Here is a 19,380-nt window from a genome sequence, read left to right as displayed (position 1 = left end):
CTCTCCCTGTGACACGGGTGTGGGCAACTGGGAATCCAACGCTGTAGCATGCCTGTAGGCAACAGGGAATCCCTCATTGCAACTGCTGTAGGCAACGGGGAATCCCTCATTGCAACGTGTGTAATCCCTCATGGCGCAGTGTTCAAGTGCAAACACAAAGTACGACACTAATGAATGTATGGATGCTTCAAATATCAGTTCTTCAGCAGTGTCTGCTTTGTATATATATTTTTAAATTCTGAATAAAAGTTCATTTTTGGAAAAAAAAATTTTAACAAGAGGAATTGGGCAACCTCTCATCAGTGTATATGCAAAACTTTATCCATGTTCTCCAACGGTGCTGTGAGCCGCTGAGTTACTCCAGCACTTTGTATAGTTTCTCTCTACACGGATACAGCCTGGCCGACTGCATATCCACAGCATATTATTTTTTATTTCAGGTTTTCAGCATATGGTTTTCTTTTGTTTTCCGTTTGATTCCCCTGGGAATATCTCTATCCAATATAGTACAGGTGTAACATAAAAACACAATAAATAAAAGCAGAGTTTGGTACTTTGTGTTCTACACAAGATTCCAGCATCTACACTTCCTGTGTGGCTCCTGGTAAAGGATAACGTTAAATTGAAATGTAAGCTGTACGAAGTGCTAAGGGTTAGTGGTAGACCATAGGACTGGGAACATTTTAGGATTTAGTAACAAATGCCTATAAAGCTCATAAGGTGGTAGAAGATGAATTTTGAGAAAACTTAGCTGCGCACGGCTCGGCCGCGGGGCCTTCCATCGCCCGGCCGCGAGACGTTTCAGCACCCGGTGCGGCTCGGCCGCGGGGACTTCCATCCCCTTGCGGGGACTGTGCGGGTCGGTCGGGGACGAGCTGTCTGTCCGTGGGCGTGGGGAAGAGAGAGGAAGTTTTGTTGCCTCCATCACAGTGAGGGGGTGTTTGGAGTCACTGTGATGGACGTTTGTGTTGGGGTCATGTGTCTTGTGTTCTTTTTTTTTGTGTGACTGCTATGTAATTTCGTTCGGTACCTTGGTACCGAATGACAAATAAAGCTCTGTTGACTGTTAACTTACACCGACGACAACAATAAAGGTTTGGATATAGAGGAAAAAGGCAGCTAAGGTAAGCAGAGGGCTTCTAAAGAATGAGGCTAGTAAATTAGTAACAGCAAACAAAGAAATAGCAAACATGTTGAATACATTTTTGCATGTGTTCATCGTGGCAAACATTGCTCATATCACTAAGATATCAGGTGGGCTAACTTCAAATAGCATGGGAGAACATAAAAATTTACCAAAAGGCCAGTTTCCATGCTGTATCTCTAAACTAAACTATATTTGCTCTAATTATTTGATGGTGTAACATGAAAAGTTACAGAGAACAGTAGAGTGCAGGAACAGTCCCAGTGTCCCTCAGTTCATCTGATGTGGCTATCAGCATAAGGTTTATCACAGGAAAGAACTGCAGATGCTGGTTTAAATCGACATTTGTGCTGGTTTATCACATTTCGTTCATAGTCCCTATGTGTTTTCAACAGATAACAGTTCAACTGAAAACTAGCATAGCCTAAGATGAAACAAAAAATGCGGTGACAGGTACTATGGAAATAATGTTTTTATTAAAGGTAGCTTAAAAGTTATAACACAGCAGCTAAACGTATCAACAAGCAAAACAATTTACAACTTTTTTTGTGGAACTCCACTTATTATAAAACAGGTCAATAGCTCCATTTGAACAGATCTCTACAGGCACAAAGTTATCTATCAAAGAAGTTGGAACCCTGTTGAAAAACAAAAAAGTTCTGTTAAAGGTGAATTTGGATATCATATCATATATATACAGCCGGAAACAGGCCCTTTCGGCCCACCAAGTCCGTGCCGCCCAGCGATCCCTGTACATTAACACTATCCTACACCCACTAGGGACAATTTTTTACATTTACCCAGCCAATTAACCTACATACCTGTACGTCTTTGGAGTGTGGGAGGAAACCGAAGATCTCGGAGAAAACCCACGCAGGTCACGGGGAGAACATACAAACTCCTTACAGTGCAGCACCCGTAGTCAGGATCGAACCTGAGTCTCCGGCGCTGCATTCGCTGTAAAGCAGCAACTCTACCGCTGCGCTACCGTGCCGCCCTTATCTTACTAATCACCTTATCATCTTACTAATCACGTAATTACTGATATAGTAAACCTCGGTAAATCTGACAAGGTTGAGACTTTGATGGCATCTGGTTAACAGATATTCTGGGCTATTAGATTAATTTTCTGAACTAGTCTATTAATACTTCAACATGCTTTTAATTCACTTTTTTATCAGATGTTACCCAGTAGAATAATGATATTTCCAGTAAACCTGGTACAGTTAAAAGGAACACGAAAACAGGATCCCAATAAAGTTTCAAGGAAGTGTGTAGGAAGGAACTCCAGATGCTGGTTAAAACCGAAGATAGACAATAAAAGCTTGAGTAACTCAGCGCGTCAGACAGCATCTCTGGAAAAATGGAATAAGTTACTTTTCTGGCCGAGTCTGAAGAAGGGTCTTGACCCGAAAATTCACCAATTCCTTTTCTCCAGAGATTCTGTCTGACCCGCTGAGTTACTCCAGCTTTGTATGTCTATCTTAAGTTTCAAGGAAGCGTAGGAAACAAAACTAGGTTAATGCAACAAAAAGGAGGTGCAGAGACTGGGGCCCTGGTGAGTGAATGGTAGTGGGGAAATTAAAGAGAGCAAGGAAAATGGCCCCCAAGTGAAAGGGAGCAGCAAAACCTGTACTCTGTGAACCAGATGCTAAATCATCAGGATTTCTGAATAATCATATAGCTGATTATACTCGAGATTTATTGCATTGTTGCACACAATGATATATTAGCTGGAAATTTCAAACCCTTACTCGAACAGGAATAAATACTTAATAAAAGAACTTACGAGAAATAAAGGTAATTTTACAAAAACAAATGTTTGCCTGTAGCTCACCTTCTGCTCTTTCTCACGCTTATTTCTCCTTCTCCAACATAAGAATGGTAGGCACAACATTGTTCTTGTCTCTCTAAAAACACACAAAATTGTGCAAAAGAAAAGTACACAAGACTAAATTCAGTTAGTACAAAGGACTTTCCTCAGACCTCACAAAATGATCCCCCCAAAGCTTTAAATGGAAAAGGATTAACCAAATTCCCAATGCATTTAGATGAAAGAGGCTGTATACAAAAGGTGGTCACGGTGGCGCAGCAGTAAACTTGCTGCCATACAGCGAATGCAGTGCCAGAGACGTGGGTTCAATCCCGACTACAGGTGCTAGCTGTGCCGGTGTTTGTACGTTCTCCCCGTGGGTTTTCTCCGAGATCTTCGGTCTCCTCCCACACTCCAAAGACGTACAGGTTTGTAGGTTAATTGGCTTGGTAAATGTAAAAATTGTCTCTAGTAGGTGTAGGATAGTGTTAATGTGCGGAAATCGCTGGTCGGCGTGGGCCGTGGGCAAAAGGGTCTGTTTCCACGCTGTATCTCTAAAAGATGGAACAACCTAGAAGCCGCCGTTTTGTTATTTAACTAATATTTAAGACCTATTCTATTTTACATATCACAATAATAACATAAGTAATAGGAACAGGAAAGGCCAACGGACCCTTTCAGCCCGCTCTGTCTTCGTCGAGATCTTCATTCAGACCATTTTTCTGCATTATCAACATGTCTCTGGAGGCTCTTATATCCAAGAACCTCTCAATCTCAGTTTTGAATGAATGCAACAGCAGTATCCAGGGCAGAGGATTCCAAAGGTTCACCGCCCTCAGAGAGAAGAAATGTTTTCATCTTATTCAGCCTATCCCTTATTTTGAAACTATGTCCCAAGTCCAATATCCCTCAGACAAGTGAAACATCCTCCCTGCATCCAACCTTTTAAACCCTTCAAGACTTAAAAAAGTTCTGATGAGATCGCCTTTCACTTTTCTAAACTCTAGAATGTACAGTCCCAGTCTATTTAAACTGTCCTCATGCAGCAAACGCACCATCCCTGAAACTAGTCTATTGAATGTTTGGTAAGGAGACCAAAGCAGGGCTCAATAATCCAGATACGGTCTCTCCAAACGCTATAAGACTTCCTTATTTCTGGAATCAAACACTATTGTCATCAAGACTAAAACACCATTTGCCCTCCTAATTACCAGATACATGTTGGCCTTCAGTGACTTGTGTACAAGCAGATCCAGGTCCTTTGAAACATCAACATGACCCAATTTCTCACCGTTTCATAAATACTCTGCTTTTGTGATATATGGATGATCCCATTTTTTAATATATATTTCATCAGGCAGATTCCCACTCTCTCCTTCAGCTCAATAATCGTTTATTTCTCACATACACATAAATGTGTAGTGAAATGAAACATTACCCGCAGTTCAACAATAAGACCAATAAGAATAATCAATAAAAATGCAATAACACATACAATCATAGACTGGTTCACCTTCGGCACAGTCTATACCCTTTCATCACATAATCCTACCTTGTGTGGTGTTGTCAGCAAAGATGGAACTATAACATATTCCCCACAACAATATTATTGATATAGATTGCTAACAACTGGTTCCCAAGCACCAAACTCATCAGTGCCCACATCACAACCTGTTACACCGAGAAGATATTCTTACTTATTGATTTCCATCTGATTACCAACTTCTCAATCGACATCAGTGAACTCTCTCCAATTCCATATATGTCAACTTCCTGTAAAGGGGACCACGTAGAAAACCTTCCAAAAATATACCAGACCCACTGCATCTTCCTTATATATTCTATGAGTCACTTATTCAAAGACTCCAAAAGATCAGTCCAACACGAATTTCTTGAGGTGCAAAAATAATAAATTCACATTATTCTTCTTGCAATGTTGTTACTTCACCTTTCAATATAAACCCCTGCATTTTTCTTACCAATTACTTAGGCTAACAGGTATATAGTTCCCTCTTTTCTCTCTCCCTCCTTTATTAAACACTGCATTTGTTACCTTATAATCTACAAGAGGTTTGTGAATCTGTGGAATTCTCTGCAAAGGAGGCAGTGGAGGCCAATTCACTGGATGTTTTCAAGAGAGAGTTAGATTTAGCTCTTAGGGTAACGGAATCAATGGGTATGGGGAGAAAGCAGGAACGGGGTACTGATTTTAGATGATCAGCCAGGATCATATTGAATGGTGATGCTGGCTCAAAGGGCCGAATGGCCTACACCTGCACCTATTTTTCTATCAAGAATATACATTTGTTCTTCTCACCATTTTGCCCTAACAATCATGCTGTTATGTAGATGGTTGGACACAGTTCTTCAAAGGCTCTGGTGGACAGCACTTGTATCCTTGTATCACTCAGTAGCAGGATAGGTTCTTGCTTGGTGTGCAGTAAACATTGCTTTTGAACTATGCTCACTTATTTATACATCTTAAATGACATTATGGTACTTACATGTTAGTACTGTCATCATCATCATCATTGATTTCATCAAACAGCTCCTCAGAATATTTAATGCCCTCATCCAATCCCTAATTGAATAAAATTCAGAATTTCATTAATTTGTACCCTTATTTCCCCCACATCACAAGTTCATTGTGAATATACTTCACTGCACTTGGTTTTGAAGGCTTATGCAGACCTCCCAACATTTGATTTTACAAATTCAGAATTTTGATGTCCAAAATTCAGAATTTTACATCAACATTCATAATATGGCACATAATGCAACTTTTCAGCAAAAAAGGTATGCACTCCAAATGCACATACGCGTTGCGCTACATTCATGTGTGAAAAATGACTATTATTTCCAACAATCTACATGTACAATGTCAGGCCTATCATGAGTATATCCTGCTATTTAGAGAAAGATTATTAAACAGAAATACTTTTTACAACACAAAGAAATAATTGTTTTGTTTTGATTTCTCTATTTTACTTTTCCCTTACACAAAATGAAGAAAGAGTTTCATTTAAAAATGCACACACCTAATTTCATTGAAGACACACTTGCTCCAGTGGTCTTCAACAGCAAATCACAACAGTCCATGTCCTCCCCACTATCCTCCACCCCCACCCTCCCCCCACTTCCGACTTCCCCCCTGCTCCCCTTCCCCCCCCCGACTCCCGCCCCCTCACTCCCGACTCCTGCCCCCCCACCCCCAACATCCACCCCCCCACCTCCACCACTCCTGCCCTCCCCTCCCCACCGTTTCCCCCCACCTCCACCCCCCCCCATCCTCTCCCACACCCATTCCCCCATCCCTTCCTCCACCCCCCGACCCCCACCCCTGCCCCCCCATCCCCTCTCAATATCAACGGGCCTTGCGCTACACAGTGAGGCGAGCCCAGCGCCAAGGCGAGTCGGGGCCAGCGGCGAGGTGAGTCGAGGCCAGGGGCGAGGTGAGGCGAGCCCAGCGGCGAGTCAGGGCCAGCGGCGTGGAGAGGCCGCGCCAGCGATGAGGCGAGTCAGGGCCAGCGGCAAGGTGAGGCCGGGCCAGCGACAAGGTGAGATCGGACCAGCGACGAGGTGAGACCGGACCAGCGACGAGGCGAGGCGAGACCGGGCCAGCGACAAGCCGAGGCCAGCGGCATGGTGGGGCGAGAGGCAGGGCTAGATGTGAGATGAAATCGGAATGTGAGATGAAATCGGAATGGCGGAAATGAAATAAGAAATGCGAAACTTTCCGCAAAATTCGGAAGGGTTGGGAGGTCTGCTTATGGAGAATGGACTGACAAATGTTTCTGAAAAAGAAACCAGTGTGGAAACCACTGCACCAGTGGGGTACATGATATAGATTGCTTCATTGTACAAGGCTATCAATTTGAATGTATATGTGTAACAATAGTTCTTGTCTAGACACGAAGCAGTCTGATGGCACTACAAATGAAAACTCAACATATTGAAAAATTCAATTTGATCCAACCTATGATGCAACCACATTCCAGATATTGGCTGTCCTATCTTGATTTCACTCATCTCTAATTTCCTTTAAAATCCTTGTCATTCATTAACTTCTCAAAGCATCAACTTCAGCCTTTCAACTAACGGACATCTTTGGTGATTTCTGAGCTCTAGTGTCTTCCATGGTTGAGTCACACTGTTGCAAGATACTGTCTTGTAAAGCTTACCTGATAGTGCTCTAGAGAAAATTTAGTTTGTTGGTTCTTGCAATCGATCTGCATTAAAATAAAAGAGCAGTTCATGTTTGCTTGATGGAACTACAACCCACATCAGATAAAGTTTAAAATCAAGATGTGTATCAGAAAAGATAAGTACAAATTGTAGGAAATTTATAAGAATCATGTGAATCCAGCTACTCTTTCTAGAGGATATTAAATTACATTAGCCATTTTAGATAAGCAATGGCAAGTTTTTCTTCTGACAACATATTATGGAGAAATAATTTTAAAAATGAAAAATATTGCAAAATTGCAAATTTAGAGATTTACACAATTGATTGGGTAAATCGATGTTAATTGATTATCTTGATTGCAAATATATTAGAGGCTCCTGATTATCTGTTTTTATCATGTTTAAAATATTCGTATTATTACCTCAGCCTTATCCTTCACAAGTTTCATTTCCTCCTCTGCACAATACGACTATATTAAAACAAAACAACGACTTACAAATTAGCTATAATTTAAAAAAAACGTTATGTACCAATGGTGTTTGCAATTTAAACCCCAAAAAGTGACAGAGGCTAGGGGTATATTTGTGTGGGAGTGAGCAAGCACTGTACACATCTTCTGGTCCAAGCTTTAATGTATATTACAATTTATGGGTACTAGGATAAAAAAAAGGCCCTGTCCCAGTTAGGCGTTTTTTAAGGCGACTTCCAGCGACTCTCACAGTCGTAACAGGTCGCCAAAAAAACAGTGACTGGACCCCCCCCATACGACATTCTGCATCTACGACAAGCTACAACAACCTACCACCTAGTCGATGTCAAGCTACGGCAAGCTACCGAAAACCGGCGACCTAATCGTCGCAAGTAGAACGTCCACCTACGACCGCACCTATGACAACCTATGACAACCGAAGTCAACCTACGTCCACCCGCGACAAGCTACGACAAGCTATGACCCTGAAGACTGAAGACAACTAAAGACAATTCACGTTTCACCAACTTTCCCTATAAAAGGAGGTGTACGGCAGGGTTTCCAATCATTCTGCATCATGACTATTTGAAAGTAATGCCATGAGAATTTCCTTTATTGATATACAAACTAAATTTTTTTAAAGGTTGATAAGAACATACAACAGTACATACAAAAATATTGTAATAAACTTAAATCAACTTCAAACTTTAAAATTCAAACAGAATACAAGTGCAAAAACATTCAAAACCTAACATCATTTATGAACACATTACACTGATGGATGATCAGATCACGTCCACACTTGGAATTCGCCGAAGTCAGCACCGGCGACAACCTTAATCACCAGGCGACAACCTACAACAGCGCCTACGTCAGGAGACGTCAAGCTACGCTCATTGGCGTCAAACCAACAGTCGCCGAAAATTTTCAAGCCGTCACAAAATCCAGCAATGACCAGAAAAACGCTACGACTCTGGAGACTAATCATGACCATGCCCGCGACATCCCGGCGACAGCCTAGTCGCCTAAAAAAAATAATCGCCAAACTGGGACAGGGCCTTAAAGCTTGGCTAATTTCTTGACACTCCTATGATGTCTTGTGCTAATATCCTCATCCACATTGAAAACAACCATTCAGTTAAATTAAAACATATTTCAGCGATCCAAATTCTGTTTAGTGTAATATTGTTTAATTTGAAGTAAACAGGTGAACACGAGAATAATAGCGCAGTGCTCGTTATTGGACCAGAAGTGACAGTTCTGGAACATTGATTGCCATATTCCTCCTGCCACAGACTCAATGCTTCTTTGCTGCCATGCAGAGCAATCCCATTCCATTTCCCCGTAATCTATTATCACACACGTTTATTAACACTTCCTCGATTTTCCTGCCATCCAACTGCGCTGAGTGCGATTTATAGGGGCCAATTAACGTACCAATCAGCACATCTTGAGGAGGTGGGAGGAAATGGGAACACCCAGGGGAAACTCACAGCTCACAGGGACAATGTGCAAATTCCACAGGAATAGTGCAGGAGATCAGAATCAATATGACAGCCGAAACTGTGAGATAGGATAATAACTTACATTGTACCAATCCAGGGTGTGAGCTTGAATCCTATTATGCCATGTGTAGAATTTAAATTCAAGTAATTAAATAAATCTGGAATCTTTAAAAAACGGCTAGCCTTAGCACAATATTGGTAAAGCTTGTCTGGTTCTGACATCGTTCAGAAGAGAAAATCTGCCATACTTAGTCAGTCAAGCCTATATGTGAATCCAGACAACCAATGTGACAACCAACTAATACTTAACTTCAGATAGACACAGAGTGCTGGAGTAACTCCAACTTCAGTATATTCCAGGACTTTGCATCTACCTTCAGTATCAACCAGCACCTGCAGTTCCTTTCAACACAACTCTTAACTCCATCCCAATTATGGGGCAATGAGGGAAGGAACATAAAGCTGGCATTCCACATTCCATGAACAAATAAATTGAGAAGGTGAAAAGTCTTCTGAAAGACAAAAGAATGAAAATATAAATGAGCAGTACTTAAATGACAGCAAGCACGGATAGTTACCTTTCTTTTAGATTTAGTGAAAGAATATTCAAATGTCTCCATACTTCCAATCTGAAAGAAAGAAGTAATGTAATTCCTCTTAAGAGTCAATTTTTCTTTAAAATGGAACTTCACTTGTTTAAATCTTTTTAAGTCTTTAAAACATTTAAAATTTCTGTTCACAGGTCAAGATTTGCCCAATTAAAAAAGTTCACTACAGTCTAATCAGACATGCTATTGAGGGTTGTGGCCTTTGTTACATTATCGTGTGTTAGTAGGAGGAGGACCTTCCTCCAGTTTCAGTGGAAGTGCCTGTTTCTGTTTGTTGCTTCAGGTACCTGTTGTGGGCAACTTTAACCCAGAAAATAAAGGGAAATTGGTGTCTGTGTATGTTTGATCAAGAATTGTGTGTGTTACTGAGAAGGCATAGGATAGTGGAGATTTTTGAAGGGCAGCAGCAGAAATACTTGCAGGGGAGAAAGGCTGGATCATAACTACCTTTTTTCCCCATGAATGTTCTATCCATATCTAAATGAACATATGCTGGTCAATTAATTGAATCAAGAATACAAATGTTCTTTGCTTTCTCTATTGTTAATAGAATCCCAGGAAACATTATCCGTCTAGCAAAGAGCAGTAACTCTCTTCAGAGGTGATCCTGACAGCATGAAGCTGGTTGAGTATAAGGTTCAATGAAGAAAACTGGAAAGATAAGTCAACTGATGTCAGTGCGCATTCCCCAGCCAACTACACTCGGCATGAGTGAGAAATGTATCTGCTATGCCAGCTACCTAGATTGCAGGTTTGTACTATGGCTGTTGGAATTGCACGTCAATCTATATCTCGTTATTCCGTCTGTTTGTCAGAATACAAAGGATGTCAAGGTGCGAGGAGGTGCTATCTCCAATAGTTTCCCTACCACGGATTATGAGGCTCACGACCTAGAGTTTCCTGGATTATCTCTACTTCCTTTCTTAAACAAAGGAACAACATTGACAATTCTCCAGTCCTTTAGGACTTCACCTGTGACTAGAGAAAATACAAAGATCTTTGTCAAGGTACTGCAATTTCCACTTGCCTCTCTCAATAATGCCATGAGGCCATGGGATTTATCCACGTTAAAGCTCAAGAACCCCAACACCACTCCTCAATCTCAAACTGCCCTCAAATCTCGTGTAATGTTCCTCAATGATCTCATTGTTTTCCATATTCCTCTTCAGTGAGTACAGATGCGAAGTACTCATTTAGTACTCGGCCTACATCCTCCGACTCCAAACATAAACTCCCTCCTTTATTTTTGAGTGGTCCTATCTTCTCCCTGGTTACCCTCTTGTTTTTAAGGTACACATAAAAAACCATGAGATTTTCTTTACTCTAATTCACTTGGTTAAAATCTTGGACAAACTTGCGGTGAAGGGAATTATCCCAAATATTGTTTTAATTTAAAACAACCTGCATCTTGCCTTCTGTGGAAGATTGTAGTGTTTCCCTAAATTGTAATCTGCTAGATAAAGTACATACATTTAAAAGAAAATCAAACATTCAGATTCATGAATGAAGAAAAACTGATACAAAAGCTTTTTATCCTTGCATCGTATTTACCTGTGCAAGATGTTCAGGTTCTGCAGCTAGTTCCATCTGTTGGAACGCTTGATCCATCTGAAAAACATGTTTTGGTCTGCTATACTTAATATTAACGCAAAGAAACATTTGATCTTCATGCTGGACTAGGGCAAAGTCAGCAGATCTGCTCTCAACTTGGAATCCATTGTTGCTATAATCAGCTCCCATGAAGCTCAGCAATTGAGCTTAGAGTAACTAAATTCAAATGCAAATTTGATGTGATGAATATTATTTTCAATTAACTTGAATTTTTGAAGTTAAGTTTAAATTGAATTTTTCAATTAACTTGAATTTTTAAATTTATAAAACATATATAACATGTATCTGATGTGATGAATATTATTTTCAATTAACTTGAATTTTTAAATTTATAAAACATATATAACTTTAATCTACAACAGTTTGCTAATCCAATCATGAAACTAATTAACTACTTTCCATTATCTTAATAGTTCATATGAATGAACAATTAAAAAAACAAACTAGTAGACAGGTTGTTAAACGAACAGAAGAGTCATGATTTCTAGCAAGATTAGTTTTTTTTAGATGAAAAGCAGCTAACAATCTATAAAGTATTTTATCTTGCATTTACCTCAGCGATATCACATGTTGTATTAACTCCTGGCACCATCTCTTTATATTCAGGCTGTAAAGCACAAAATAATTCTAAATTAAAATAAAATATACCGCAAGCTTAAAGTGTTCATGTTGACAGATTTAGTTATGTACCAGGAAGCAGAGCAACAGCAAAGGCTGCTAACTAACTAAAAGATTACGAAATAAAAGATCAGCCATCATCTCATTCAAAGGCAGTACAGGTATTAGCGGGCTGTTTCAGTTTCACATGTTCTTGCTCAAGCTTTCTAAATGTCAGGTCCTAAACCCTGAGAAGCAAATCATTGATTTTTAACAGTGACAAACTGTAAATAATACTTAAAACAATTTGTAGAATTTAGTCATAACAATCTGTAAATTAAATCACGACCAACCTCCTTCATCGTGGCAAAATATTCTGAATGGAAGTCATTAATTCCTGTCTGTAAATGAAAAATAATGTGTATTAAAAGCACATTCCCATTTGAAAATATTTTCTGAAAATAAGTTGAGTAAACCAGAAATTACTCCGTTTTTAAATGAGCAAGTTGCAGGTTGTGTGATTAGCAACAGGTCTGATGGCCTTTCTCTCATCATTCATTTGCACATCTATCCATTTAGATTAATTTGCACATTATACAACAAAGAACCTTTGTATGATTAATTTTATTTTGATCTGGATGATAATCTGTCTTTTGAAAAAAATCATTTCAGATTGTATTAATTCTTTGACCTTAACTGACTTTAGGTTTCCAAAATGCGAACATACATCTTCTTTAATTTCAGAATATATTGAAACAAAATGTCCTAGTTTCAATATGAAATTTCTGTGAAATGCGAAATTTCCTGAAATTCTTTGCTTAGTTTAAAATGAAAAACAAATTCCAAGGGTGAATTCTACCCAGTTTAAACTCCAAAGTGCTGAGAGACGGGTTTTTTACATTTGATCAGACAGGTTAGTAAGCACTTACTGGAGTCTCCTCCATGACTGCGGGCCCAGCATTTGTTCTTTGAGTCACCTGAATAATGAAAAAGAATCACTCAGTCATTTCACTGTACCTCAGTACACGTGACAATAAACTAAACTGAAATATAATAACATGCATATAAAAAACCTTAAGATAATAACAAAGTCATGCTAACATTTGTCTCCAAACCCCAGATGACGTATAGCCATTTAAAGGTTATATAATTAAATCCCATTTCATTCATAGTTCTCTTACTGGTAAATTTTCCATCAAAGCTTCTCATTACATAATGCATTATGAAAAAGAAGTGGTCATGGTGAGATGCTTTCTTGCCTCTTGGAAATTCTACAAAATGAGCAAATTAGGCAAGCAGCAAAAGGAATGCAAAATGCAATAATAGTTTATGAGCTTGTACAACAAATGCACAAATCAGGGTGCAAGAACAACTAAGAAAGAAAGACTTCTTACAGTATCAGTGAGTAATCAACGCTGGAGCTGCTAACATCTTGACATTGAAAAGATGTAACTATTCATGTGGCTAATAAGTTTCTGATCAATGGTGCCTTCCGGGATGTCGAAATGTGGGATTCTTCAAAACGTAATGTCAATGAAAGTAAAGAGTACATAGTTAAGTTCGTTCTTGTTGGAAATAGTCATTATTTGTTGTGGTATCACTTAGCTCTATATAGCATGTTATTTTGCTGTTATCATGAATGCAGTCCTGTGCTGTAATGTTGGCAAGTATGTACAGGTGCTCCTCAACTTATGATGAGATTACGTTCCGAGAAACCCATCGTAAACCGAAAATATCGTACGTCGAAATGCATTTAATACACCCGATCACGTGGCCAGAAACGAGCTGCGGCTCGCTATGGGTTGCTGCCTTTTGCATCATCGCAAAGTTAAAGCATCGTTAGTCGGGGAGCATGTGTACCTCATTTTAGGTATATCTGGTGCCCTTCCTGTCATGTCCTTCTTTAACCAAGATTGGGGGTCTGCATGCTTGATTGCATTGGTAAATCAAGGAATATACCCACAAGAAGATTTGTTTCTGGTGAAAGTTGGGGTATGGCACAGAATAGGGGTTAACACAGCCCATTTAGGTAAAGTGAAAGGGAAAAAATGTGGGGTCAGATGGGAGAAGAGATTATTAAAAAGTCGTACCGGTTTAGCAACAGGCACCGCTGGGCTAAGGTAGTCATTTTCCAAAATCAATCCTTCCTTTTCTTCCACCGCAAATTCTTCAAAACCTCGATCTTTAATATTTGCCTTTTCAGCTCTAGAAATAGAACTATGTTCATTATATGTAAATCTCAATTATTTTTCATACAGTGCAGGAAAATGGTTGTGTGTGTGTGTGTGTATATATATGTGTGTGTGTGTGTATTTATATATATAATATATATATTATATATAGCCTATTTCTCTATTGCCACTGGTCAGCTAATGAAGTAGCAACACTCTTTCCTACAGCACAGCTGCAGTAGCAACACTGTAGTGTCTTTCCGCTGACTGGATAGCATGCAACAAAAAGCTTTTCATTGTACCTCGGTACACGTGAATAAACTAAACTGATAAACGAAGCTAAATTAATACAAATCCATCTGGTGTGTTCCATTTACTTTTGGAACTCTTACTCAACATCAAAGGCAAAGAGGATTTCACTGTTCCTACAGAGTACCATCCAGAATTTGGAGAGCGGGATAATTGAGTACAGTGAAGGAAAAGAGATATTCTGGAATTTTATTAATCAAGAAATGAGAGTGGTACATGCGAACCAAAGTCCTGGTATTAATTAAAATTACATTGTAATGATGTAGTAACTTCATTTTAAAAAGGGAATAGAGATTTTCTTTAATTATTGGTGAGCAGTTGAGAAATGCTCAGAAGGGCACAAAGTGCAGGAGTAACTCAGAGGGTCAGGCAGTATCTCTGATATCTAGGTGGCATTTCAAGCCTGGACTCTCTGCAAACTGATTGTGTGGGGGGGGGGGGGGGGGGGGGGGTAAGGAAAAGGAAAGAAAGCCAGTAATTTCCACTGGAAATTAGATTGGCAGTTGAAATATACTTGAAGGACCATGAGGATAGTGGAAGAATAGCGAAACGTTGATGGAGTGCAGTTCATTATAAAACAAGGGACTGCAGACAGCAGAACAGTAAAGCACAAGACTGCAGTTGTTATATTAGATTCTACATATAAGGGACTAACAGACACTTTAAAAAATTATCACATTTGCAATTTTTGACCAATATATGTTCTTTGACTATCTAGGAAATAGGCATTTTTGGAAATGCTGCTTGAGAATGAAGTGGCAAAGACATAGTGGGACAACACATCAGTAACCATGATCAATGCTTCAGATTAGTAATTAAAAACAAACAAAATTCTAAAGTAGATTTTTAAACTAGGAAAGACTGAATTTCAATTGGACAAGACAGGACCCACGGAGGTAAAGTGGACGAAAAGAGACAAGAATAATTTAAATGGAACAATGGGACATCTTCAAGAAACGGGTGTTTCCAGCAGAGTCTAGCTACATACCGTGAGAGATAAAGGATTCAAAGCCAGGACTCACAGGATGATGAGTTAGAGAATTTAATAAAATAAACAAAATAGCTTGCATAACTCATGTTAAATAGATTCTTCAAAAAAGAACTAGGATAAAAACAATAAGTTGAGAAGGGAAGTAACAACATAAATGAAACCGGAGATCGGTTTGATCTGAAAATAAAGAAAGTTTGGCAGAATTTTTGTGGAGACATAGTTAGCAAAAGAATTGCTGTGGTATTAGTTGATGAAACAAGAATTGGGGAAAACAGAATTAAAGTTTCGGCCAAGATATTATAGGGAGGGATGCGAACAACAGGTTTTTTAATTTGGTGTGTGGTACACATTTCATCAGTCATTATAATCAACGCCATTCTACATGAAAGTTTTCTAAACAGCGAGAAAAGCTACAGACACGAAGACAACATTACCTCTCCAATGCCCAAGAGAAAAACTCATCATTCTGATCTGGCATTTTACTGTTATTATCTGTACGTTGTGCTGATTCCATAGCAAAGGCATCCTGGTCCGTAGCTAACCTGAAGACAGACAAGCTGACCTTTTAAGATTGTAGAAACACAGATAACAAGCAATACTGGTTCCTGTCTTTCTTAATTTGCAATGTTAACAAAAACATTTAATACTAACTCCTGAATAAGAGTACTCCAATATGTAGAATGTGAATAATATATCTCATTCTTGAATAACAGGCTGCCCTGACAAGTGAAGCATGCCTTTGAGGCAGGTTTATGCACAGATATTCAGTAATTTTCACTGGAAATTAGGTTAGCAGTTGAAATAAACATGGACTATGATGACAGAATGGAAGAATAGGACTGATTGCATCACTCTAGAGAGACTGGTATGGAGTGAATGGCCTCCATTATGGCTCCATTACGCTCACTACTTACATCTTTTATCGACTAGTTTAAAAAAAAAATTCTCTACCCATCTAAAACATATCACTCTCTGCATCTTATCCTCTCAATCAAAACCTCTCAATTTTAAAGAGTTTGAACAGGTTACTTCATAGAGTTTTCTCAAAAGAGATCCAGTTTGTTCAGTGAAGAAAGCGAATGGTATGTTGGCATTCATAGCAAGAGGATTTGAGTATAGGAGCAGGGAGGTTCTGCTGCAGTTGTACAGGGCCTTGGTGAGACCGCACCTGGAGTATTGTGTACAGTTTTGGTCTCCTAATCTGAGGAAAGACATTCTAGCCTTAGAGGGAGTACAGAGAAGGTTCAGCAGATTGATCCCTGGAATGGCAGGACTTTCATATGAAGAAAGACTGGATAGACTAGGCTTATATTCGCTGGAATTTAGAAGACTGAGGGGGGATCTTATTGAAACATATAAAATTCTTAAGGGGTTGAAGAGGCTAGATGCGGGAAAATTGTTCCCGATGTTGGGGAAGTCCAGAGCCAGGGGTCACAGTTTAAGGATAAGGAGAAAGTCTTTTAGGACCGAGATGAGAAAACATTTCTTCACACAGAGAGTGGTGAGTCTGTGGAATTCTCTGCCACAAAAGGTAGTTGAGGCCAGTTCATTGGCTATATTTAAGAAGGAGTTAGATGTGGCCCTTGTGGCTAAAGGGATCAGGGGGTATGGAGAGAAGGCAGGTACAGGTTACTGAGCTGGATGATCAGCCATGATCATATTGAATGGCGGTGCAGGCTCGAAGGGCCGAATGGCCTACTCCTGCACCTATTTTCTATGTTTCTATCCTTTCCTGATTTTTATACTCTTATTTCTTGCATCATCCTTAAAGATATCTTTGCAACCCTTTGCATGGTCTCCAAGTCCAAAATGTAGAATCTTATCCACTGACTAATTGTTCCCCATTGTTCAAGTTTATTATGCCCCCTAGGAACCTGTTGCAGTCCTCATTATTAACTCAATCCCCAATCTGTATCATTTACAATTGAATGAGCAAAGGCTAATAATACCTTCTACAAAAACCTGAAAGAAAAAAAACGCTAAACGAAAGGATCTAACGTCCTCTGCTTAATGACCCTTACTTAATTATGTAAAAAACATGTCATTTCATGGTGCATTTGAGTATAAACTCTTCTCTTCTAATCTACCCCTAATAACATCAATATTAATACTGAATTCTTATATCTTGAGGATCAAATTGTCATCTATTTTAGCACCAAATCTGCAAAGGAGTGAAAGTGATATAATTATGCACAGAGAAAATAAAAGCCACATATATATCGTGTCCAGATAGAAATCTGTCTTGTTTAGTCGCACAGATTAGTGTAATTATAACATAGGATTTTTTCCATCTGATAATGACCAACACCATCCACATGTCCCAGCATTAAAGTTTCAACTTACTGATTCGTTTCCTCACATGAAACAGCTTCAGGTTGATTGGTAACTCGTGGAAATTCTATGAAATACAAGTAATAGGTTAAACTGCACCAGTGTCATGCCAATTCAGATATCTAGAGACTTGTAGATATCCCATGTTTTTATTTATTTCAATGTAATTATTTTGAATTAACACAGAATTATCTGCATCAATGAGTGCAGAAAAGTTAAGTCAGATCAGTCGCTCGAGAGGACTGAAGTATTGTCAGGCAAAGAACACACACTAACAAAAGGGCGAGAATGACAATTAGCAAGCTCCAATCTATAATGGACATAATCCCATGTAAGGCAAGAAACCATTTTGTCCCACGAGCTTGTGCCTAATTGTTACTAGCAGGTGAGGCAATTTCTTACTACAATAAAGTCTAAATCTTCATCTAACCTTCAGAATGAGATTGAACGACACTATGTACTACACAGGCAGATGTTTCCAGCCTGTACACAAGCGATGGACAGCTCCTGCTAGTTGTCAATTTCCTTCTCGATTCCAAAAAATGGTCTTCTCCGTGCTGATGAAGCAGAACCTCCCATTTTGTAAGTGGCACCGTTGGTAGAGATGAAGGGAGTAAAGTTTCAACTGTATCATAATCTGGAATATCTCTTAGTATCCAGTTGGTGGAATGCAGTAGTGTATCCATACTTTTACTTTTTCTCAATAATTTCACAGCCCTATCTGCTGATTCGCTATGAAATCTTGCCCACATCGTACTGTGGCTTTTATCAACAGATATCGCCATACTGACACTTTCCTGTTCAAGGAAGAAATGAAACAATTTGTACAGAACAGATAATAATACATTTTTTTTTTAAAAACCACATCTGATATGTACTAGCTTAAAATTAGGTTAGCATTTGTACTAGGATAGAGTATGATAAGATTTGCCTAAATAGAGTGGATGTTTCCATTAGTAGGAGAGTCTAGGTCCAGAGGTCATAGTCTCAGAATTAAAGGACATTTCTTTAGGAAGGAGACGAGGAGGAATTTATTTAGTCAGAGGGTGGTGAATCTGTGGAATTCATTGTCACAGAAGGCTGTGGGGGCCAAGTCAATGGATATTTTTAATGCAGAGATAGATTCTTGATTAGTACGGTTGTCAGGAGTTATAGGGAGAAGGTAGGGGAATGGGGTTAGGAGGGAGATAGATCAGCCATGATTGAATGGCGGAGTAGACTTGATGAGCCGAATGGCCTAATTCTACTCCTATCACTTATGAACTTAAGGGTGCAACATTGTACACTTTAAGGTACAAATTTGAACGGTGTCCTTTGGCTAGAAATGTCTGGTCCTTTAGTAGATAACGTGTATTCAAAGATCATATATACATCCTTTAAAACTTTCCTTGGGAAATTGGTACAAAACAGACCACCTTAATTTCATATAATTGAATCGTAAGCAATTCAGCCATCAAATGATAAAGACAAATAATTAATTAATAATCCATTTCTGATAAGAAATAATTTTTTAGATGCTTCTGCTGGAATGGGAACAACTTTCCTTATTCATCTACTTTTGTCCAAAGTTGAAGACAAAGCATGACTACCCTGACATCTATAGGCATTGCTTCGACACTTTTGGGAGAGGAAGGGAATGCACAGA

The 19,380-nt window shown here is 39.2% G+C and overlaps 1 protein-coding gene across 1 annotated transcript; it reads right to left on the bottom strand.

Annotated features, from left to right (window-relative positions):
• Positions 1-3,425: 3,425 nt before the first annotated feature.
• Positions 3,426-12,877, bottom strand: LOC144608445 (uncharacterized). The gene is made up of 7 exons (XM_078426219.1): positions 12,863-12,877; positions 11,890-11,943; positions 11,277-11,333; positions 9,696-9,746; positions 7,139-7,186; positions 5,462-5,538; positions 3,426-3,528 (listed from the first exon to the last, which is right to left on the bottom strand). Exons 1-7 carry the CDS (start codon positions 12,875-12,877, stop codon positions 3,426-3,428), a joined length of 405 nt encoding a protein of 134 aa, XP_078282345.1.
• Positions 12,878-19,380: the final 6,503 nt, after the last annotated feature.

This window comes from Rhinoraja longicauda, chromosome 31, assembly GCF_053455715.1.
Source record: "Rhinoraja longicauda isolate Sanriku21f chromosome 31, sRhiLon1.1, whole genome shotgun sequence".
In the NCBI taxonomy this organism is placed as follows: Eukaryota; Metazoa; Chordata; class Chondrichthyes; order Rajiformes; family Arhynchobatidae; genus Rhinoraja; species Rhinoraja longicauda.
Note: the sequence above shows the minus strand (reverse complement) of the source record. Positions and strands in the feature narration are given on the sequence as shown.

Coding starts and splice junctions, on each gene's coding strand:
- LOC144608445 (XM_078426219.1), bottom strand. Junction 9,747..11,276: donor AACCTGAACATCTTGCACAG/GTAAATACGATG, acceptor TCTTTCTTTCAG/ATTGGAAGTATGGAGACATT. Junction 3,529..5,461: donor GATGATGACAGTACTAACAT/GTAAGTACCATA, acceptor GGCGGCTTCTAG/GTTGTTCCATCTTTTAGAGA.